The sequence below is a fragment of the Aphelocoma coerulescens genome, chromosome 3, assembly GCF_041296385.1.
Source record: "Aphelocoma coerulescens isolate FSJ_1873_10779 chromosome 3, UR_Acoe_1.0, whole genome shotgun sequence".
Lineage (NCBI taxonomy): Eukaryota > Metazoa > Chordata > Aves > Passeriformes > Corvidae > Aphelocoma > Aphelocoma coerulescens.
In genome coordinates, this window is record NC_091016.1 from 56,048,361 (window position 1) to 56,073,841 (window position 25,481).

The window sequence follows — 25,481 nt, forward strand, 5'->3', positions numbered from 1 at the left end:
ATGAGATGGTTCGTCCACCTTTTTTCCCCTCTTGGATGGCAATCACAGGATGCAAATGGCAAGTTCTTGAAAGATATTTTCTGACATCTGGCTCTTGATGGGCTCCTTAGGCAGCTGGGTTCGACGCACTGGAAGAACTTCTGAGCTGTTCTCATAATTAAGTGACTGCTTGGCCTTTTAAATGTGTTTTCTCCAAGTGCCCTTTGGAAGTGAAATTATCTGCATGTTATACATTGCCAGAGAGCCCAAAGATGCAGATTGTTGTACAGCTGGAAGCTGCGAATATGCGGTGTAAATTGAATATGCTGCACATCCACAAGGCATGTGGACAGTTGGGTCGTTGTTGTGATGGCTGCTGTGTTTCACATTAGCACGTGAAAACCTCAAATACATGAGTTGTAGCAAATAATTTCACAAATTATTGGAAGAACATAGCTCAAAGTAGAGGCAAAGGAAAAGAAGGCTTAGACACTTTGACGTTTAATTGGAAACGAATATTTGCTTTATATGTGAGTTTGTCTGTATGTTAATTTTTCTTTCTTAGGTATGCATTCTTGGGCTATAGTCTGTATTACAAGTAGATGACTAGGGATGCTATACAGTCTAGTGGGATTTCAGGCACCCTGAATGAGAATGTTTATCTGTAAGTATAACTCAACTACATTTTTTTTTTTTAATGGTATGGAGTTTCAGCTTCAAGTAAATGTCATGCTTACTATTCAAGACTGCAAAACATGTGCCAGCCTAGTATTAAATCACAGGTCACAGAATATTTTGAGTTCAAAGGCACCCACGAGGATCATCAGGCCCAATTCTTAAGTGAATGGTCCATATGGGGATTGAACCCAAAGCCTTTGTGTTATTAGGACCATGCTCTAACCAACTGAGCCAATCTCAGAGGCTTTATGTTAACATTGGTAACAGGAAACCTAAAAATAGAAAGCATCTCTTTTTGTCAATTGAATTAAATTTTTGCCTAACCACAAGTGAACTTGACAGCTACTTGTGAATAATTGCTTTCTGGGTTTTGCCACTGATCATTGTCTTAGATAATCAAGATTGTTGTCTTGATGAGTATTTGACAGGAAAAAAAAAGAAAAACTAAAGACAAAACTTGAAGAAGTTTAGCTGTCACATTTAAAACAAAAAAATGAAAAAATATAGGGATAAACCCCTAACCACATCTCACTTGAACAACTGAGATGCTTTTCATTGTTTTTTCAAAATGCAGCATTTTTCTGCGTAAATCAAACCTGATTATAGCAAAAACCTAAAAAGCTCAAGAAATAATTTCACTTTCAATAAGCATATAAAACTGGAATATGTTAATATCTGCTTGAACTCTATTTGAAGAAATAACCTGTACTGAAAAGACTGCATATGGCTGGATTCTTTGAATTCCTTTAGCAATAAAAAGAACTTTAATCTTCCAAACAGTAACAGTACAATGATGTTAGAATGCCTTCTTGTAAAAAGGAACTTGTTTTTTATTGATGCAAGTGAAAAAGATGAAACCCAGGAATACATTAGGAGGAGTGAGACCATTTTCTAATTGTCCTTTTTCCTTTTCTTGCTATAAAGTTAGCATTTAAAGATATGTAAACCTGAGGTAGGAATGTGGTATTTTTGTCATTTCTGAACAAGTAGAAGAACTTGTTTAATAACAAAAAAGGTTTTTCATAATTAAAATTCTTAAAAGATTTCAGTTGGATATTTCTCTAGTCAAATAAATAAAAACACTCCTCAGAATCAGCTGAGATATTATGTAGAGATTAAATTTCTTTCCCTTCTTTGCTTTTAGATTTATTTCTTTATTTGTATCTATATTTTAGTCTTGATATTGTATATTTCCTTAAAAGGGATTTTTTAGACTTTTTTGGTTTTTGACTTGCATCTTTACAGATACAGAATTCCCAAGTAGCTGATCTTCCCATCCTGCATCTGAAAAATTAAAGTTAGTAGATACAATTAATCTGAACATAAGAAATTTTAGTGGTTCCCTGACAGAAGAACAATTTAATTTCCTAGGAGTGAATGAGTTACAGTTCAACATATTTTCAGAACGACTTGCAGGGCAATGTTCTGGAATATGCCACTGCATAACATGTAGCAATCTTGCCATCTTCCCAATTCTTTTAGGAGAATTCAGCAAACTAGTTTCTTAAACCAAGAGATAGAGGTAGATTGAATAGTGTGTAGATCATGCACTGTAAGCTAGGGGAAAGCATTCCTGTGTTGAAGAAAGGCAAAGAAAGGGAAATAAAGAAAAGTGTAGCTGGAAATTCCTCTGTGAGGCTTTGTTTTGCAGCATGTGTGGTTCCTCTGTTACTATGGAACTAATCCTGGCTTGAGACTCGCTGGTCTGTGAGGAGCCCACCAGAACTGCTGTGCTGTACAAACAGGTTTGTATTAAGGATTGCAGGATGTTTGGTGCACCAGAATTATTGCAACAAAGCCTAATAATTCCTTTCAACACTATAATAATAATAATAATCACCTAAGCTTTCTGCTTCTGCAGTATTTGGTTGGGTTTTGGGTGAATTGTTTGGGTTTTTTCTTTCCCTAAAAGCTTTTGTGTCTAGGAATGAATAAGTATGAATGCTATGCATAGATTTATTACAAAATTTCATAAAAATAATCTTTTACAGTGACCTTAATTCTTCAACTTGAGCACAGTACATTTAGAAGTGGAAGAGAGAGACTCCTTTCCTTGTGTCTCTTCCTTTTGGGATGAGCTTTGGCTTGAGTATTTAGGTTGCAGCAGTTTAGTAACTGGGATTACTGTGAGGTGAGGATATGGGCAAAAACCTACCTCCGGAGGCAGTGGAGTATGATGATGAACATTTTTTCTGTAATCTAATGTGGATTACGGGGTTTTTAATAATCTCAAACTTGTGAGAAGAAAACTACAGTGAAGCCCAGCAAGTCTGCTCTACCATTTGGTAGGTACTGTTGCACTGTTAAAATGACCAGAAAGCAGCTGGGGAAGATACTTGCTCAGAGTGGAGTTTCCCCCCTTCTCCCAAACCAGGTGCATCCTTCTTCACTGAAGTATAAATTCCTAGGGAAGAGGTTGTGTCCTAACAGGCACAGATTGGTTGCACATCAATTTGCTGGAGAGACTATAATGAGTTTACTGGTGGTTTGAATGCTAGAACATTGTAAAAAAAGCTCCTTTTAAGTAAAAGTAATTGTCAAAGTCATGTCCACTATAAAATTCTATTCTCTGCACGAGGGCAAATCTCTTTCTCATCTGACTTTTCTTTGAAATTCACCTCACTTGTCTTTGCAAGTACACAACCAATAGCTACTCTCCCTCTGCCTGAAATAAGATGATACCACTGGGTTGAAGGCTTATAAACCCCACCTGGGAGCTTGCATTGCTGGACCCTTACTATTACCCATCATGGGTTTCCTTACACTGCTTTCTTCTCTTTCAGAGTGGTAGGCCTTTAAATATATGGTATTTTTACATCTAATGCATATACAACAGTGTTTGAGGCATCAACACAATTTTTATAATTTCATAATGCTTTTTGAATTTACAGTCTTATTAAAACATTCCCAGTTGTTCCTTTCATTTGCCGGGCTGAGAAAGATCTATTTTCATACTGTGTAGCCATACACATAGCAGAACCTTGAAAAGTTGACCTGTTTGATGTTATATGGTAGGGAAAAAAAGTTTTGTAGATGGAATTTATTTATTTGCTGCAAGGTATAAAGACTGTCCTTGAAAATTACTAGCTATTAAAGAACCACCCTGTGATTCAAACTGATATTGCCATTAAATTAGCTCCCCATAAGAAAACTGTACTACTTAAAGGAATAAATGACACCAGAAGCTGTTTTCAGCAGTGCATTGCCAAGCAGTCTTCCAGAGCAGTACCAATATTGAGCAATTAGGAATGCTTGCTTGTTTTTGCTTCATGGGCGTTGACACTGGATTTCTTTCATTGATTTAATGTAGAACAAGATTACGACCTTATTCCTGGACTGTAAAAAAGGATATAAAGAAAATTTTTTTTCTTCTTAAAAAAAAAGGAATATGATAACATTCAGAGTTGAAGCAGCTGCTGTTCCTGTCTGTAACCAGTATATTTGCTTGGCTGGCAGCACTGTTTTAAAAAAATAGGAGGGCATGAAGTACTGTCTTAATGCCTGTTGAAGCTAAACTATGCTTCACCAAGGTTTACAGAGGAAGATATCTGCAGGTCAGAGAACCTGTGCTGAAAGAAAGGTGGCATGAGTGGTGCCTAAAGGGTGATATTGTAGCTTCGTGTTCTCAGAATAATCCAGTCAGTGCAAGGACAGTCTCTTTCCTGTGGAAAAGGATGGTTAAGGGATGCATTATATTTGGAACAGACATGCAGAGCAGCACCTTGCTCCCCTCCCTGTTTCAGAGCTCAGTTCAACAACATGCTATCCTTGGTAGAGTTCTTGTGAAAACCAAAGTTTAGCTATGACTCCTGAAGCAAACTGATCTACTGACATATGTTTACAAAGATTGGTGGCATGATTTTCTATCTAACATTTCCTGTTACATAGTTATATACATCAGACTCATTTCCTCATTGCACATTCTTAATGCTTAGATTTTTGTTCATAAATGCTGCTAATTAAACAGCAGCTAGACAAATCCGGTAGAAATACAGGAATTAATGAGTGACTTTAGTTACTTTGGTGACTTAGAAGTTTAGTTAGCAGTCAATGGATTTCAGACCATTTTCGGATGGCTGGGAAGAGGGTGATATTTTCTGGCTTGAAAAATCTTCAGACCTTGAGTGTATCACTGCTGTATAAGAAGGAAAGGGAAAGATTTTTACTCGGACTCTTGACTTAGTTTTGGGCACAATCCAGCTTGCCTAAAGTTACCTGTCTAGTTGTTGGATATTTAATCTAAATTAGCCAGTGGGCTTTTTTCCTATGATCGTGGGGAGAAGCTCCTGCAAAGAATGATTCAAATCAGAATAAAATAAATAGTTAAGTTACATGCTATCAACAGCCCTCTTCAGGGCATTTCTTATATCTCTGGGAAATTAAGCCATAGGGATATTGCTGATGGAAAAAATGGAGTGTTTTTTAGAATTGATGCAGTTATCATTTTTGTATCATTGTTATTATTCCTCCTGAATGCAGTTAATTCGAAAGTTACCCATACTAACACATATTTGGCAAGGAAAAACAAGGCACAATGAGTTCTGTTGGTTATTCTGCATTGGTATTTTTTTATACTAACATAAGACTGGGCTCAGCCTTGAGGGTTTTCACTCTCTCTGTGATATTTTTTCCTTTTGCTGCATTTAGAAAAATATCTGAGACTTCTGTCTCATTTTCTGTAATGTGAGCAAGATGCATAATTTCTGTACATTGTTAGCTTGTAATAAATCAGGACCTTACTTGACTTATGAACCTCATGAAGATGATTGCAGAATTTCTGTCTGTAAAGTCTTTATTAAGTAATTTAAAATCTTATCCCAGTGAGAGTCCCTGCTTGGGCTGAGGGTGTGCTAATATTATGTTGCCTTCCAGAGGCAGAAAATATCATAAGATAATGCTGCTAAAGATCTTAATTGTCTCAATACATCCTGGTGTTCTTTAATGCCTCTAAATTAATTATGCAATTTAATATTTTTATTAAGTCTTGAATTGCATTACTTCGGCAGAAACATAAAGCTAATATGACTGTGTACCATAGGAATGGAAGTACCTGTGTTTTTAAGGATTGTTCCCCAACATTGCAATTATTCAGTAAATTTCTAGTTCAGGAGGTTCATAAAGCATTTTACTGATATGTTCCTGGTGGCCACTGAATATGTAACTTAAAAGGTCAAAAGCCACAATTACAGAATACTTCAGAAAAAGAGTATAAGAAATGAAGGTTATTGCCAATGGCTTAAGTGCCTGTAGAACTGGAAAATAGTTAAATAAAACATATTTGTAGGAAAAACACTGCTTCTCATAGTCCAGGGAAAGACAATAATAAACAAAGCCAAACACAGCAGTCCCTGCCAATCTAACCAGATTACTTTTCTTCTTACCTTCAGATTCGGCTGTTGGCTTAAAGATAGTTTAGTTTAGTTTTTACAGAATCTAGCCAAGTACCTGATTTTAGTATTGCTGGTAGGTAGCATTGGTTCACATCGCTTTGGGATTGCTCTGGTACAGTTAAGCTTTCCTTGATGACGAAAATGGTTTTCCAGTATACTTCCACCTCTGCCTGTAACTGGAAAGAAAACAGGTATGAGTCCTCTCACCAGTTTCTAAGGCATCTAATTTTTCTGAAATATTTAAAAATCTAACTCACATCCAGTTATGTCATCTATCAGAAAAAGCCCATCATTTTCTTTGCCTTCCAAAGCATCACTGGGAAAACTGTATATACAGGAAAAACGGAGTCATTATGCTTTAGGGAATGTCACTTCTTCTGTGAATGTATAGAAACAACACTATCTCTTTGATTAAATTGAAATACAGAATGAAACATGCATGGGCAAAACCCATGTTTGTTCCAGCTAGAAAATGTGGCTGAGGTTGCCATCAGTTCTCAAGAGAAAGGTGTACTTTTACATTTTGTCTAGGTGACAGCACTTCCATTGCTGTAATGCCTGTGAAATCACAGAATAGCACAGCAGTGCTGCATGGCAGGAGTGATTACAGTGAATCAGTCAGAAGTGCCTGCTCTTATGATACCACTTGTGGACGTCAAAGCCTACGTACAGCACACAGACCTTCTGGTCTGCACTGATCCTCTGTCCCCTGGTTAGGGTATAGGTCATCCTACTGCTTTCATAGATATATCCCATTAGAGCTTAATCTCATGTATCACCGAGTTTATATACTTCTGGAGTCATTTACAGTGTTCTACTCATATTAACTCATCTGAGTAAACATATATCAACAACAGATGTTGATTACTACTGCCCTTGGTAGTAATCAGTCCCAAGCTTTTCCTAATACTCAGAATTAAATAAATCCTGAGCAAAGCCAAACCTGTATTATCTGAGCAGAGGAGTTAAAGCGTGGTAGCAAAGCCACTGGCTTATTTTCCCTGCGCTGTCTAGTTTTAGTAGTGCATTGGGATGATACAGTATACTTTGTAATTTTGGGGATCTGATTTGTTGATTAAGTTTTGAATTTAATGACAGAATGTGGCATGACACAAGTGTCTCGTGTCAGGGTTTATATCTTTCCACATATCATTCCTTTTTTTTTTTTTTTTTTTCCTTCCTCATCCCTTCTCTCCACCAGGCAAAAGCTGTTCAGGTTTTTATTTTGTATAAACAAACAAACCAAAGAAAAATTCAAGATATTGATAAAGAAATGGCTGAGCTGCTTTTTCCAGTACTGAAGTTCTAGATACTAATTCAATACACAAATAATAACAGATCTTTAACATCAGCTGCATGGAGAACCATTCTGCAAGTGATCTTAAGAGGTTAACAGGTTTTCAGACATGAGCAAAGGCATGTTACAGTCCCAAAGCATACTTAAAATGTTCTCCCATAGCGGGTAAGGACTGCTTTCCCACAGTGAACCTTTCTCTTGGTTTTTGCTCTTCCAGGCACAGGGGGACAGGGACAGGGGTTGTGGTCAGGCTCCTCTCTGCCTCTCCTTTCTCATGCTGCTCCCTATTCCAGCCTGAGGCATTCACAGGCTGCCTTCAGGATGAACCTGCCTGGGCTCTCCATGGGCCACGCATCCCACAGAGCACTGCCAGTGCAGCTGCAGAACTCATCCGTACCCTTGCAGCCAGCTGGAACAGGTTGCACCTGGCATGGGGCATCCTCTGCCTCTCTTCACAGAAAGTCCTGCAGCATGGACTGGGAAGCCCAGAGCAGAGGTGAATCCAAGGCTTCTTAGCTGATTTTATTTCCGTGTTTCAAGTGGCATTCACACCACAGGATGTGTCAGTGCTGCAATGTTTGCTGCTGTCCCTGGGGCATGCAGGATTATCTTCCTAACCTTCTCAGGGACCCTCTGGGTGCCTGGGAATAGCCCCAGGATGGGGAGGGACATCCCCAGATGGCAGGGACACCTCTGTCACAGTATCCCAGGGTCCTGCCCCCAGGGAGGGGAAGGCACCTGCTCTACAAGAGCTGCAGTTGAGGCTGGAGGTGGGCAAGGTGACCCCATGCCAGGCTGTTGGCTGCACTGTGGATGTAAAAGGGTGGATTTAGTAGGTGGGTGTTGGAGATTATTGCACCTCTTGCCAACAACTTATCTCTTCTCTGTGCTCATAACCATCATTAATGTCATAATTCTCATCAGATGTTTCAGTAAGACTTTTGTTGGGTAGTATTTTGTATCAAGGATACAAAATAAAGAAGTTTTGTGTATCCTTGCTACAAAATGGAGTTTAAAATGAATGTAATGATTACTTGGATTTTCCTGTACTGCCTGGCAGGCGTAGTTAGGAAAGCCCAAGTTATGGGATATTTCCTACCTGGGTATCCCGGTTAACAAGCTGCACATTTCCCTTAAAAGACTTACAATCCCTTTTCAGGAAAGTCCATCTGCTTCCAACTGATAAAGCAGCATATTACTCACTGCACAATCAGCTGCCTCATGATAATTCAAAATTTTACTTAGGCTTTCCCACTTTCTCAGATTTAACACACCAGACATGTATCTTGTGTACATAAGTCACACCCAAATATTTCCTCAAATGCTGAAAAGTCTAATGTTTCATGAGACTTTTTTTTTCTGTTTCGACTAATCAGTTACAGTAAAAAACACTGTAGGGGGGCTTATTAGTTGCAGAGATGGGTGGAGAAAAGGCTATCAATACGAGGGTCATTAATACCTTGAAACTTTTGGGTAACTGCTAAAGTGAAACTCTGTGTGAAAGAAATGGAGCAGTATATTTGCTCTGGACATCTTTTTCAGATAAGGCTGTCTTCCATGAGAAAGGGAATGTTTTTCTCCCATGCATATAGTGGAGCCTAGTCTCACTATAAGTGGCTAGATGGATCAGAGTATTTATAGAATAAACAGTGGATGGAAGGAATTTTTAAAAACAGTTATTAAGGATACCAATATGTGATCATGAGAAATGAACACTCAGGAAGGCATTAATCAAAACAGATTTAGATGTGCTGTGTAATGGATGGCGAACATAGGACACTCATAAAGCTTACTTCATCTCATCCTAGGGCCAACAACTAAAACACATCAGCTCTGTTGAATGGTTCTTTGGTGTGGTAGCTTTTCTTGTGTTGACTGTGCAGCCTGTGCAGCTCATGGGTAGATGCCTGTAACTGCAAAGATATCAAAAGTTAAGTGGGACTACTTCCTAAATCACTAATGCTGATACTGTATACCAAATAGTGAGCTTCCTGTTTTGGTCTGTTTAACCATTATTATCTTTTAGTGTCATATAAAATTATACATGACATTTAAAAAATTTCAGTGTAAAATAATAATCTTTGTCAGAGACACTAGTAGTCAGGTATCAGTAAGCACCTGAGGGAATAACAATCTAAGAGAGAGTCTAGTCACTTCGCAAATTTTAAAAAGCTTTTGTGGTTATATGCCAGATGTGTAGAAAACATAAGTAATAGAGCAATTAGATTGAAGTACTCTTCTAGTGTTCTTTTTCTGATGTTTTCCTTTTTTCCTAGCTGCTTGTTCTACTGATTATTCAGACACTGTAGTGCACTTCTGAGATGCTTTGTATGTGAACTGAACTGAGTTGATGTTGCGGGTTTTATGCTGAGCAGTCCTGAGTATTTCCATGATAGGCACTCAGCTTTGTCAATAAAACACTGAAGTCCCTATTCTAGAGTGAAACAAATGTGACTGAACTATTTTTGAGCTATGAGACTACCAAACTAAAATCATACCTGAAATGTTTGGATTTTGTTTTACCATACTCCTCAGAACTGCAAAACAAAATGAAGGCTTCTAGTTCTCCAGCAGCTGAAACAGAGTTGGCTAAGACAGTACTATGAATTGACATGTCTTCACCAGGAACATTCCCTTAATTCAGGATATTAATCATTAGTTTTTACCTCTGTAAAACTGAATGAAAGGAGCATAAAAGTTTGGTTTTAGTCATCCCAAATAAACAAAAGTAGAGCAAGTTGGATGAACTGGAGTGGTAATATATTTGTCCCAGTAAAGAAATTCTGTTTTGATCTACATTTTTCACATTTTTCTGTCATATCAGTGGGGAGGCACTTTTCAAGTGTACAAACATTGCAGTTGCAATCTCTTACCATCCATCTTTTATATTGTCTTGGTCCAGAATGATCCTAATGTCTTTCTAATGAGATCCACTGAAAGAAGTGCAAGGCAGAGATGCTTCTTCCAGCTTACAGTCTTTTTTATGTCTGAAGCTTACAAATCAAAGTATTTTCTGCCTTTTAAAGGCCTTTGGAAATAGAACTTGCCTTTTTTTCTGATTTTTTTTTTTTTTATCAGGATCATATTCATTATTATTTATGTTTGTTCAACTATTAAGATGCCTTTTATCTATTTAGGTACCTCTTTAGGCATTTTTGAGGTTGATAAATGTGATGTGTAGGAGTGTTGGTTTTTAATAGATTATTTCAACAACAAAATAAAAATATTTAAGTCAAATTTTTGAGACCTTTTTTAGTCCTGACAGCAAGACAAAAATTGCACATAATTCATTTAAAAGATCCCAACACATGAGATCACCTTTATCTCTCTTGATACACACTCAATGTGAAATACCTTATTATGTATAAAGTTTTACCAGTCTGTGAATTTTATTTTTCATAGAGAGGAACCTACTTGGTGAAACTCAGGAACTAATTTTCTCAGTGTAGAGCCAATGCCTGCAAATTTGTCTTCTCAAGTAAACAGGATAGAAATTACTGTATCCATAGTTTTGCTTTCCACAGAAGTAGTTCTCTTCTTTAAAGGTCTTTCTGACACTCTAGTCTCAAGTGAGATTTTATCAAAAATAAATAAAAATCTAAAGGCAGCACCCAGGGTCTCTTCTTGTTTTAAATATTCTCATGAATATAGGAAAGGAATCATGCAACTCATCAAATGTGATTTTCAGTTCTGTACCTGGAATATCGAGTGCCTGCCTGTCCAGACCACAACTTTTTTTTGGAAGGTATTGGAATCACAGCTGTATTTGTGCTGCCACAAATTCCAGTCCTCTCTCCAGTCCTCTCTTCTTCATAGCGTGTCTATGTGTGCAGGGCCTAACTCAGATTCCTTGGCTGTGTTGCCTCCCAAACCACACCCAAGTGAAAACCCTGCTAGGACCACTCTCACAGTTTTGTGGCAGAGATTGAGTGCCAATGCCTAGAAGCACCCCTCGAATTAAATTTTCTAGGGCAGACATGGTAAAGGAGGTTAGAGGCGGCTGATGATGGCTTAAATTTAAGGTCCAGGGTTCATGCCGGTAGCTGGAATGGGGTTTTGGGGGGTTTGTTGACAGTGTTGTTCAACTGGAGCTTAATGTTCTGCACAAGCTGAATTGTCAACTGCCTTTGGTTATTATTCATAAAGAGTTGAGTTTATTAGCTTTATAGATGAATATACAAACAGCACAAGCTTATTTGAGAAGACTTAGTTTATTGTAAATTAAGGCAATGAATTCCAAAGCTCTGAGTCACAACCTGCGTTATTAGGAGGGTAAAACTGGATTCTTGGTGGTAATGGTATAAAACTAAAATAAAGTAGAAAATTACAGGGAAGAATTTTTTTTTTTTAAATTGAGATTAGCTTGAAAAGCTAATTTAATAATAAATTAGTTTTTTTCTAACTAAAAGCATAATAACTCGATAAGACGGCAGTTATTAAAATTCCAGTTTTAATTGCCAGAAACTTCAATTCCTCAACTAAAAGGAGGCTTTACTAACTAAAAAAGGCTTCTATTTTCAGTTGTTTTGCAGGCTTAAAAGTTTGAAAGTTATTTAACACTGACTTTGATCATGTAGCAGAGTTTTTAAAATTACTTTTCTGCATTGATAATGTAAATGAGAAATATTTTTCAACTTTTATACTTTCTGAATAAAAAAAGGGTCAATTAATTTTTAAACTTTCAAGTTTTTTCAAGTGTAATTCACATTGTTGTTTAATGTTGTTGACACTATGTAAGCATTCCACTAAGGACCTCTAGGGACCTCAATCAAACAAAAATTGGTACATACTGTGCAAATTGTAGTGTCTCTACGTGGGTGAATTATTAGTGTGTAGATTCACTGCTGCATCGCTGGAATGAAATACTAAAATCAGAGTTGCTGTCTTGAAAAGACTGCAACCATCCATCCTGAGCCAAAAGATCTAGCTTTACCACCAAAGGCTCCATGAGATCCTTACAGAGCTTCTGTGTCACTTTACAGAGTGAAAACCCTTTCCAGGTGGGAGGGAGTTACTGATGCACATGATCTCCCTGGCTGCTCTTTGCCTCTTTCTGAGAATTTTGCCTTCTTTGGCACATGACCCTTGCTGCAGACGCGCTTCCTTGTTTTGCTCTTCCTGTGCACTGTCAGTCTGGGAGCAGTGGTGGGAACACAGCGTTGTAGCGGTGCAATGGCTGGCTGAGAAATGCCTAGAGAAAGAAATGTTTCAGGAAGTGAGTTCGGTGTGACAGTCTCTCATCTAAACATAGATCCTGGCCTGAGAGGGTCAGTCTCAAAGCCTGTTCTTGAAAAGGTATGCCACACTGACATCTCCAGCTAAGAATTGCTTTGCACTGCTTGCAAGGCAAATAATACAAATTCTGGCCATATTTAATCTGATTTGCTTCCTTTCTGTTCATTCATTCAAATATGGCCTCTCTTGTGTTTGTTTGGTTTAAGGGGCTGTTCATATTGGCTTCCACTCTGACTCATTGCACTTCTTGACTGTGCAGGGTTAGTGAAGGGAACAGGTGTCATCCAGGAGAGTGTTTTACCAGAGGAGGGAGAGACCTTCATGGTTAAAAGGATATCAGAAGTGTGTTACAAGTGCTGGGCTGGCATGCAGCAATGTACGTGGGTAGTAAATGTGTATTTTCTTCCCTTCTGAAAATTAACTGCAATATAGTCTCAGCTTTGTTAATAGCCTCAGCCTTGCTGTTGCTCTTGGGTTTTGGTGTTGTTTTGGGCTTTTTTCCTGAGAAATGGAACATGCAGCATAGCAAATATATTCCCTCTCTGGTCTGTTGTCTCCTTCTTACAACACCTGGGAGTAAAATCCCTTGGTGTTCTGGTACAGTATGAGACACTGTGAAAACCTGTGAAATATCTTGATTCAGATTCACTCTTCTGTGTTTTAAGTTATTCAAAGGGGTCTGGAAGCCTTAGGCTGCAATGGCATGCAATAAGTGGAATAATGGCACATGGTTCTATTTGGCCCTAATTATATGTAATGAAATGGAACATGGTGGTCAGCTGTTAATCTTTCTCCTACACTTCTGACTTCAGAAATTTACAACTTCTGCAGAGAAAAGTGTTTTGTTTAGGTTTTAACTATTAATATTTTTGCTTCCTCTGTTACACTTTTTACATGAAAAATAACATTCCAGACCAACTTTATAAATTGGTTAGCATGAAAGACTGCATAATTTGGAAGAAAAGGAAACCCCAGTTCTTAATTCTGCCTTTGTGTCAACCTTCTCCTTGGTTTGAATGGGCTCAGCATCCCATCTCCCTCTCTGCTGGAGGTGCCCATTTCCAAACTTGTGACTGACAAGCTACACAAGTTTGCCTGCTGATTCAGCTGCAGGCTTATAATAATAAACACCCCAGGAAATGGTAGATCCCCCAACACTGAACACTTTTAACATTCGGCTGGACTGTTTGCTGGGCTATCTTGTCAAGACTGTGATTTTGCCAGGAAAGGTCCAACCTCATATTCTATGATTCTATGACTGCTTGTACTATATTGGAGAAACTGTTATCTTCAATACAGTTTGGCCACCAGGTTTGAAAAAAATCACCTGAAAATACTGTGATCACACACAGTAGGATGTAGGTGTGAGCAGCCCAAAGGCTTGTCAGTACCATGTTTTTATCACTGCTCCAGATCTCTGTGTGATAAATACATGCTTGAGTTGTTCTATTTTCACCTAGGTCTCTCAGATTAAAAAAAAAAGAAAAACCAGTATAATTTGGCAATAAAAAGTATTTAAAGCTTTTGTCTTGTCTTGCACAAATGAGGCCTTTTGGCTTTTATGTCTGCATTTTCCCCATGTTTCTATAATCTATTTTAATAATTGTTCCATCTTTTGTTTTGTTCACAGCCTACATGCTGACACAGTACCAGTTTTGTTTCCAAAAGAGGAGTTCACAGAATTACAGTGTCTGATCCAACTAGCTGCTCTGATGATCCTCACTGGACCATGTAGGTAAAATTCAAAAAACCCTGTATCTATCCACACCATATCTTTGACAGTATTCAACATATTGGGACACAGCTGATTTTTGGCAACAGCGCTCACTTTGTGGAGTCAGGGTCTTTTGGAATTATTGGACTACATTAAGGCCCTTTCTTGTCAATAGAAGCACAAAAGTAGACTGTCATCTGTCACAATGTGCATGGTCTTCTTGCCACATCTATTTTAAGTAGTTGTGGGAGCTGGCAACAGTGTGATGCCCATCATTCCTATAGGCGTACCTGAGCTAACTTTAGTAGCAGCTGCAGCGGTGAAAATTTCAGCATAGGCACAAAACCCAGCAGAGAAATTGAATAAATTCTGAAGCAGCTGGTAAACCTTGAGCTTCTTGTTGTTACAGCCACACAGCTAGCAGAATAACAGCTAGCCAGGAAAGAGATAGGCTGAACAGGTTTGCATGCACAAACCTCTATGGTTGTCTATAAGAAGAGTAGGAGTATCATGGCATTAGTATTCAGAAGAAAGATGTCTTCAAGCTATTTCTGTTGATCATCTTGAGCTTCTGCACAAATCTTCAAGTTTCAGACAAAATATAAAATGTAGCCAATATTCTATCTCCAGGATTTCCCTGCAGAATAATTCAGTTTTGCTATAAAAGAGGTGTGAATCCAACAATTTAGATTCAGTTTCTTGAAAAGTGTATTTTTCCTTTTTGTTTTGATAAGCTAGCTGCATTTAATTTCAACAAGTCACCTCCCTCTGAGCTAGCAGACCTAGGCAAAGGACTAAATTGTTCTGATTAAATTGCCAGCATTTATTGTCTTTTGACTGTTTTCTCCCTTGTATGCTAAGCTGTTTTATGTCTCAGTTGCAGTGGCACTTAAAATAATTCACATGAATAGGTAAGCTGCAGAGTTTATGTCTACATTATAATTGGTGTTTCTTTTATATTCCTTACACTGTAAAAGCTCCACCTTGGTTTGCATTTCCAATTTTGTGGAAATGAACTGTAAACTTGGATGTGTAGCAGAGGTTTAGGTGGCCTGTATTTACACGTGCTGACACAGTCTCTTCACATAACAAACAGCTCTCCTCACATTCTCTTTTGGGACTGTGACACTGACAGTTTATTGTGATTGTTTCTGGAGCATCTTGAGATTCAGTCACTCAGTTCTGTCTGGAGAAGGTTTCTAAGTAAGTCATCTCAGTAAAGCATTTTCAGAGTGTACTGGCTGAATTTTTTATTGCTTCAGTTTTAACAGCAGGTGTCTCAGATGAATCCTGGAACAATGCTTATCCCTGCTTTTGTATCCTGAAATTATGACAAGATGTATTACACGCTATTACACACAGAGCTGACTTTCATGTTGTGTTGACTATATTCCAGATTTGATTAGATGGTTTTCAGATACTTTGCAAAAAGTGAAAGGTTGTGGTTTGGGATTCTTACGTTATTTTCTTTTTTTTTTTTTTTTCTTCCCCTAAGATGGCAGTTTTTCTATTAATAAATACTGAAAACATATTTTTTATGGTTTGGTGGTTAAAATTAAATTTAAGTTATCATAATTCATAAATGGGTTGCCAGCTCCAGAAGGGAGAAGAGATTCGTTTCTGTTGTGAGTATCCAAAGTCTTTCCCAATTGAAACTGATGGGTGTAGAGGGATTCCTTGTGGAACAGGGGCGTATGATACCCCTGGAAAGACTGGACAACCCAGGGTTGCTGAGGAAAATCCCCTGAACAGGCTGGAAGCAAGCCTGGAAAGCACCTGGCTGCAGGCAAGCCTGGATAACACCTGGCTGCAGACAGCCCTGAAAGTCCTTGGCAAAGCAATACACTGGTCATCTCCCGCGCTGATTAGAGGCCATCTAGAGGGACTGAGTGTGAATCTTTGCAAAGTAGATATGAGCTTGTATAGGTAAACAATAAAGGGAGAACGATGCTCAAGTTGTATCAGTGTGCGTGTCGTTACTCTGGCCGGCTCTCCAGCCTCGGTCCCTAATGGATGGGTAGGAAAGCAATCCCAAAAGACATTTATTATGCCGGAGAGGGTATCGAGTCTGAGCAGAATGGGAGAATGTCTTTTTTTGTAGGTATCAGTGGCACAACTATTCCTTTGCAGAAAATTTTATAATTGATGCTGAATTTCAGGATACCCGAAAAGAACTGGAACTGTGCTCAGTTTTAGTGTGAAAGGAAAATAATAAAGAAAATACCTAAATTTATATACTTAACTTCTGTACATTTTGTTAGTGTCCACATTTCTCAACCTGTATAGACACGCAATATTTGTCACTTAGACTCCAATGTGACCATGGAGAAACAGTAAGCAAAAAATGAAGGGTTAAACCACCAACCCATATAATCCATTTTCAGAAAAGCCAGAGATTAATATCTGTTGTTTAGGTTTTTTTCTTGATAATAAATTAATGGCAACAAAGCCATTCCTGCAAATAAACCAATGGTTTACTTTAGATCTACACTACACTGTCATGCTACCTCTTAAGGGATTATATCTCTAAAGAAATAGTAACATAATGTTCTTTATTACCCACAAATGTGCAGAACACTAAATGAAATTTGTCAGTTGTTGTGAACATGTTATATTCATCAAGAGGAACAGCATTATCTTGCTTAGCACAGGTACATTAGCTAGACTGGGCTGCCAGAATCTTAAAATCTCACCTCAAATGCAAGGATAATGGTCACTGTGATGTGCATTTGTCATGTAATGCAAGTAATACTTGTGCTTGAGTAGCTTTTAGCAAAGTATAGATGTTTGCAAAGGTTGTGGTACATCTTGGATCTCTAAAATCAAGTGCAATTTCTAACACAATTGGTGTCACTTTCAAGGGTGAACTGGATAATGTCTTATCTAAGAAGGGCCAGAGGTAAAGTCTTTTCTTAAAAGGTTTGTACAGTAGTATATGGAGAAAGATTATTTTTAAAAAAACAATTTGTAAAAATTAATTCATATTTGTTCATATAGTCATAAATTTGATGTAAATATTTTAATGGATTGAAATGTCTGCCTGAAACTTTGTGATGTTGATAAAATCTACCAACTCAATCAGAAATGTAATGCCAGAGTTTTATAGAGTAGTTACAAAGAAACATTTGCTCCTATATATTATCCCTTGAAAAATTATTCAAGCTCTTAATCCAAGACTAATAAATACTTGTATTTTAATTTATTTCTATATTTATTTATTGGCTTTGGTAGTAGGTTAGAGCAGAAAAGCAGGTTTAACAAAAGGAAGGGTCATTTCAAAGCATATGTAATCTGTGACTGTGGCTGCCATGAGATCATGCTGTAAGCAGCTGCAGAGTCAGACAAATATTACAGTGCTTACTTGCCTGTTCCCTTTGAAGTGATGTGGTGTGACATTATTTCAGCAGAAGCATCACAGCTTAGACTCTTGTATGTCTGTGCTGGCATGTTAAGCTAATGGCTCATCCAAGAGGGTAAGGTACTATTATGCTTTATAAAGATGATTAATGGCCAAAATTAATTTTCTAGAAACAATTTCCTCTTTGTCTCTAGTTATTTAACCAACCCAATGCAGTAGCTATTGATGGTGAGGAGAGCACATAGACTGGGGTTCCACTTATTCATTCATAGCTGCTTATTTATTTGTAAATAGATAATTTTAATTACTTGGAAGAAAAAAAGGTGATACAAATTAGGAATTTGTAATTTGCCTCCTGAAAGAAAATCTGCTGTTTATACTCAAATTAAATTTTTAAGGATTTTTGATTTAAATTAAAGATGGAAATATTTATACAGAATATAAATTTTCCCAGCTGAAACTCTCTCTAGGGTATAGTATAAACAATTATTTTTTCATTATGTGCATTAAAAACTCAAGTGAAGTGATTATGGCTGAGTTCCATTCCCTCTGAAAAAACATAATGTTTATCAACAAAGATCTTTCAATAAATTTTTTTGAAAGGAAGACTATTAGTTTGCAGAACTACAAATTTTTATTTCCTCTGGCATTTAAAAAAAATCTCAGGTTTTCTTGTAGTGCACTTCACCAGACAGATCATGTTTAACTTGTGAGGACTGACTAGTTTGCAACTGTAGGTGGTATGTGAAATACAGACTTCAGGAAGAGCATGATTTCCATAATCACTTCAAAGGAAATACATTATAAATAAAGTTCATTTCTCTGGGGGCTTACAAAACCATCCTGTTTATAATTTAAATTACATTAAGCTAAATAAAATAGTACAACAAAACCCTCGAGAAAAATACTTCATTTAAGTTTGAACATTACATTACTTCCATTAATTGGAAGTATTTTATTCTCGCTCTAATAGTTTATTTTTCATGGAATATATATAATTAAAAGTGTTTTCATTGCAACAGGAGTAATTCTTTCCCATCTTGTGTTCCAAGCCCTAGTGTTCAGTAGATCACTACAGTTCTATTTGCCTGCCTTCCTTCCTTCATTTCTCAGTGCTTTCTTAGGAGTGACTAACGCTCTGAGCATCAGGCTGTGACAGGAGATCACCACTGCTGTGTCACGCGTGTTCAACTTTGTCTGACTTGTACTGGAACCGAGTCTCTCAATTCAGCCTGAAGTTCTGTATCAAAACAATGGTGGGGGCTGAAGCTTTCTTCTGTAGGAGTATTTTATAGTCTGCTCATCCAAAATATGCTGCTTGCTCTTTCCAGGGTGCTTCCAGGGGTAACTGTTGAGCAGGGACTGCATCACAAGCAACAGAATCCATTAGTCTCCCTACTCTATAAAGATAACTTGGAGGCAAGGGAGCCTGATATGATATGAAGATAATATGTCTTCAAGGAGAGGATGACTAGGAAACTATTGAAAAACCTTAGCGGACTATCTAATTGTAAGAGTGATTTATTCTACCTTCCTTTTTCACCCCGTGACAAGACTTTACAGGCTGAACTTAATCAAGCTATCATTCCTAAGAGCAAGGAGGGCAGTAAATCTGTACTGCCAAGCTCCTCTAATACTGACAGCTTTGCAATATGGGTTTCTGTAGAGATAGTCTAAGCACATACAAGCTTACAGGAGCTGAAATAGGTTGTATAATAAAAGCAGGCTAATCCTATACACAAAACTTATTTCCACTTTAGAGTCAACTTTAAAACAGCCATTAACTTCAAATTAATCCATATTTAAGTCTAAAATGTGCTTTTTGTTTCATATAACTTAATTTCAAGTTATTAAAACTATTTTTACATGGGAAAATAATTGTTTGCAGCTAGATATTAACACTATTGAAATATATAAAAAAGAAAGGGGCCAGGCACATATTTTTCCCTAATTTATAAAATGTTTGCTTTTTTCTTTTAGTGCTTTCAAAAAGCAATCGTAATCAAAACTAATGCTGGATTGAATAAAGGCTTTGTTGACCTGAGAGTTCCAAGCAGACTAGGTAAACCTTGAGGGAAAAAAGTAGTGCAAGATGTCAAAGCTTAGACATGTTTTCTATTGATGCAGAACCTTGAAGTTTTATGAAAAAAGTAAAGAAACTAAGTTACAAAAGTCTAAAGAAAAAAAAATCTTCAGTAAAATTTCTAAGCTTTTTCATTAACATTTAAATAAGGTTACAGCTTCATTGTATATACTAAGGAAATATTAATTTTTCCTTTCTGCTTTACAGGATTTTTTCCCTCTAATATTATTTGTTTGCATTTCAAAACCAGCTTTTGTTCCTACTGTAAATGGTTGCCAGGTGGTTAAACAATAGAGGCAGTGAACTCTAATGAAATACCAACATTACTGTACTGTGGCAAGTAGGAGTTTTTCTGTATTGTTTTTAACTTTCTCCAAAATTGGGCATACTGGTGGATGAAAAGCTGGATGTGGCCCTCTTGCATCCTAGAGAGCCAACCATATCCTGGGCTGCATCCAAAGCAGCGTGGCCAGCAGGGCAAGGGAGGAGATTTTGCTCTTCTCTTCCACTCTGGTGAGACCCCACCTGGAGTGGCGTGTCCAGCTCTGCAAACCTCAGTACAGGGAAGACATGAACCTGAAAATAATCAGAGGGCTGTAGCACCTTTACTGTGTGGAAAGGGTGAGAGAGTTTGGTTTGTTCCTGGAGAAAACTCCAGGGAGACATTGTTGCAGCCTTTCGTGACTTATAAGGGTCATACAAGAAAGATGGGGATAGACTTTTTATTGGGGCCTTGTGATAGGACAAGGGTTAATGGTTTTAAACTGAAAGTGGGTAGATTCAGACTACATATAAGGAAGAATCTTTTTTACAATGAGGGTAGTGAAACACTGGAGCATATTGCCCAGTGAAACTGTGCATGCCACATCCCTAGAAGTCGTCAAGACCAGATTGGATGAGACTCAGCAACGGTCCCTTCCAACACTTTATTCTATGAAAGATACTAAAAAATAATTTTCATTAGGCAGTTAAACTTCACCATCATTTTTTTTTTCCCTTTCTTGTCTCCTATCCATTTTGACCAACTTTAAGGTTAATAGATAATAATTTTATATTTTAATAAATGTATATTTTTATTATTTTAATAAGTTTAAGATGCATTTAAGATGCATATATCACCATGTATTTAGTTTAGCTCTCTGGTTGGGATGGTTTGTGGTAGGCAGAATAAAAAGCTAGTTCCTTATTAAAAGTCAGAGACTTTTGTGCAATGGGGTCCATATTTCTGTAGGTAGATGTATGTTTGAATCTCCAATAAACTTGGCAGGCTAAGATGGCTCATGTCCTACTTTAAGGGCTGATAACAAAGAAACAAGAGTCCTTGGAGAAATTTAGGTTGACAGCAAACACTGGAAACATGGGGTGGGAAGGCAGCAGTCCCTTTGTCCCTTTTCCCAGCTCTCATTGCAGCTGTGTTCCCCTTGCATTGCCTGCTCCTCTCCAGACCCATGCTGCACAAGGTGACAGTCAAGTTCTCCTTGTAAACCTTCATGTGCAAGGACTTAGGGAGGAATTTACAGTCGTTATCATAGTGATACAACCTTAGGATTTCACTGAAATGTTTATATTGTTGTCATAGAGGTGCATAGCCGAAGCAGTGAGGTAACAGGAATGCCTTTAATGAAGAACTTTGAAGTGAGGATTTGTTTTGAATTTGCAAATTTGTCCACTTGACTAGTTGTGCACTTAATCATGCACTCTGTCTTCATATGCACTGCCACCCAGCCATGCTCTGAATGACAGCAAGGCAGTAGATTGACATGTTTTATTCAGAATATGAGTCATAGGCGAACAAAGTTGCAAGTCCACTGAATCTGTTGTTTCACTGTAATTTAAACTAAAGTCAACTTTCAAATGGTCAGTTAATGTGGAAAGGAAAATATTTTAATTCCAAAATGTCCAAAACTTTTATAACAAAATATTTATATAAATATGTATATAATTTATTACAATTTTTATAACAAAATATATTGGTCTTCTGTACCTAGGAGAACACATGCCTGGCTGTTTTTCTAGTTACATTTTTCTGAATGACTGCTCTCATCTCATATCTGTGCCTGTCATATTATGTCTCCTGATTTTATAGCACTGTCTTTAAATACCCCCTCAAATCATACTCGTTTTTTTATCATTTTGAACACTGTGGTGAGCAACTGAAAATGAAGTATTGCAGTATTAAAGTCAGATATACTTCAGGATGTGTTGTTACCTAAATGTGTAATGTAAAATGTACTACATTTTGCATAGCTGCTACCATCTCTTTGTTGTTTTCTTATTCATCCTACAAGATTTATGGGGGATGCATTGTGTGTGATGTGTTGGTGGCTGCTATCAAAATATAAATATTAGCAGATATCATATTGGAGGTGTCAGTCCAGCTGCAGTTAGTAATCAATGTTGCTTTGAAGCACAGAATGCAAGAAGAAAGGAAAAGGTCCAGTCAAAGAAGCTGCATTTGTACTGTTTCCCTGGGATTTTTCAAGCTTTTTTCCATTGTAGACATCATTATAAAACTGAGATTTATACTCTGTTCTTGGGCACAGTGCATCACTTGTGTTGCAAGGTTCACAGTCAGCTCTAGCCAGATGGTCACTGCTGATTTGCCTGGTGCTGGGGGAATTACAAAGCTTATGCTTTCAGGCCAGTGCATATCTTCTGAAGAAATGCCTGAATTTCGTTGGGACCCTCTTGAAGAAATGATCATACCCTAAGGTAGAGTGACTCTCAGCATCTATTCCTGTATTGATTTAAATATAAATTAATAAAATTGTTTGCATAGGAAAAAACAAACAAAAAAAAAACAGAAACAAAAAAACCAAACCAAAACAAACAAAAAAACCCAAAAAGCAACAAAAACCAAAACAAAACAAAAGATTCCTCAATGTTCAAAATGTTTTAAAATATCTGTTTAGTGAGGGTTTTGAGTAGGTGACTATGACTGAAGCTCATTGTTTGAGAACAAATTAAGCAAGTGCTGACTTAGACATGCACTGGTAGACTGTGCATGAGAGAAGACTTAGACTCACATTCACTGTAACTACTTTGTTGGAGGACTTTGTAAAGCTTACCCTAATGATTGATAGAAAAGAAGAAATTAACAGAGTGCCTTTACATTTTTTTTAGTTGTGGATATTCCATGCCTTATATTAATTTATATTGACAGGTTGACCATGTTGACAGACTGACTCTAAGGAGCAGAACTTAGGAATGATTGCGTTCTAGGTGTAAAAAAGTTGATTCATGATGATTCTTCAATCTGAAACCTTTCTCAGAATTAATCAATTAAATGATTCATTTAATTAGTTGAAAGAATTGTTGTTGTTGCTTTGGTGCTTGTCTTATTTGATTCACCTAAAGCCAAGTGAAAAGTATTTTCAAGAACAGCACAACAAATTTGCAATGTCACACAGTGGCCCAGAATATGCCCAAGACAAGGTTTTGCAGCACTTGGGAAAGATCAAGAGAGAACTCGTTCACTGGAGGGCAGGGCTTTCTGCAGCAAGGTGACAAGAACTCGGACTTGGTAACCCAAATGTTCTCTGCTTCTATGTATAAATGGCAGTCTGCCAAAGCATTTTCAAGATTTGTTTCAGTTTTTCTTTGTGCTCACTTTTTAGCATTTGCCTCAGAGCTTTTTTACACTGAGGGTGGCAGAGCACTCGACCTCCCAGGGAAGGCGTGGATTCTCCCTCTCTGGAGACACTGAACAGCAACCTGGGTGCATTCCTGTGTAACCCCCTCTGGATGACCCTGCCACGGCAGTGGCATGGGACTAGATGATCTCCGAAGGTCCCTTCCAACCCTAACACTTCTGTGGTTCTGGGATTTTTCCACTGCTCTGTGACTTCTACATCATTTTTCTGAAGACCAGGGTCTCAGAGTCTTCTGTGTAATTGTGGACCACTCCCTATGCAATCTCTGGGTTACAGAGCTGCAGGCAACACAGTTTGCAAGGGAGAACTTCTCAGCCTTGTTCCTGATTTTAAGGTGCACTTCAGGCACTGGCACTTAATCTAAGGTTCTTGCAGCCCTGGTGGGATTGTGCAAAGGGATTTGAACAGCTGGAGGCTTGAGAGGGCTGACAAACATGTACTGGGCTGCTCTTTGGCTGGCATTTACCAGCTCGAGCAACTTGTAAAACAAAGCTTGAGAAGCAGCGTTTTGACACAAAATTTGTTGGTGACATTTGTAATAATGTGTGTCTTCAAAAGTACTGATCCAGATCTTCAGGCTGTGTTGCTCTGAATAATTTTAAAAGTGTATCTTCTTCCCTTCTGAAATATTAGCAGACATTGCATGGTTAATAAGAGTTACGTGTACTGAAAGGACCCTGAGGAAAGAAACAACAAGTGTTTCATGTCAGTCTTCTTTTTTTCACGTGGGAACACCAAGATTGGCTGTAATATACTATATTTTATTTCTCTCTCAACAGAAAATAGGTTGCATTGTATACCAAAGTATTGCCTATGGCTTCTTGGGGTGAGGATATAGACTCTTAAGTTTCTGGTCTTATTTGTGCAACCCAGTGCCTCTTTGATGAACTGCATTTCTACTCTCCTCCCATGCATCCACTCCTAGGATTCCTTTTTCCCCAAACAGCAGCCAAGATTGTCCAATCATTATTATCCATTTTCTTTAGGCATCTTTCTTTTTGGGGACTCTTTGGATTATATGCCTAAACCCCAGTCAGCATTAAGAAAGACTTAAAGTACAGACAAATTAATTTTCTTATTACTCTTTTTATTTAATTTGGAAATCAAAAACCTAAGGACTATGAATCCACACATCCCACTTTCTCTCTTGTCAAGATATTTTGCATTATCACGGGTTCTATTAGCAATTTTTTGGTCCTTTGTAATTTCTGAAGAAGCCTTTGGGGCAAACTGTACCAAGTATCTATCAAAATATATAAGGTTGTGTAATGCATTAGTTGTCATTAAATGCTTAAATTAGGTCCCTAGTGCACACATGTACAATCACTGATGCTTGTATATGTATCAACAGTTTTAGCTCTAAAAATTTCAGCTCAAACTGTAGTAGCCACTGTCATTAATTTCCTCAGATTGTTTCTCAGTACCCCATGGGACTTGTAGGAGACAGTCAATAGTTATTGGGATATTTGCTGAGGTTTCCTCCTCTCTTTAAAGAGAGTTTTAAATTTTATTTCAGTGTTTTCAGTGTGTTTGATTAGCTTTTTACAATTAAAAGAAATTAAAAGAGCACATCTTGAACTGGGAAGAAATGCTTGTATTCCTTTAGTGCTGCCTGTGGCATAGAACAATTCTATAGAAGAGGGTTTGTTACACTAAAATAAAGAATCAAGGAAATAAAGCTTTCGACCCTCAAGACAGGAAGGCAGGGAGCCATCTGTAAAAGAGAAATGTATTTAGAAAAATGATTTCAAGTTCTAGGATTTATTTCTAAAGGGGGAAAAAAGAGAAAAGATGTTATATTTAACAACACTTAGAGGAGATAGGACTTCATCTTTTTAAAGTCCTGTGGAGAACCCCTATATGCTAAGCTACATGGAATTTAATCTACCTTTGAAAGATGAAAGGATGAGATGAGCCAGCCAGAATTTGAGCCCCTGCTTCCAGGGAGTCCAGATTTTTCTACCTTAGTGATTAGATCTCAAAGATACTTTCTCTGGCTAAAAATCCCTCTAAATCATTGCTTTAAAGAATTTTATACAAACTGAATGTATCTCCACGACGTAGTTAGGAGCTTCCATTATTTCAGTGCAGGGA

The 25,481-nt window shown here is 37.6% G+C and overlaps 1 protein-coding gene across 6 annotated transcripts in view; it reads left to right on the forward strand.

Moving 5' to 3' along the window:
- CHRM3 (cholinergic receptor muscarinic 3) overlaps positions 1–25,481 on the forward strand; it is a 265,817-nt gene that overhangs the window by 128,380 nt on the left and 111,956 nt on the right. For 4 of the 6 annotated variants that reach the window (XM_069010354.1, XM_069010352.1, XM_069010353.1 and 1 more), the window contains one exon: positions 14,210–14,314. In XM_069010354.1, the coding sequence (XP_068866455.1) occupies positions 14,210–14,314 (105 nt within the window). Of the gene's footprint in view, positions 1–229; positions 644–14,209; positions 14,315–25,481 lie in introns of those variants that run through there. The other 2 variants (XM_069010351.1, XM_069010357.1) reach the window with 2 other exon arrangements.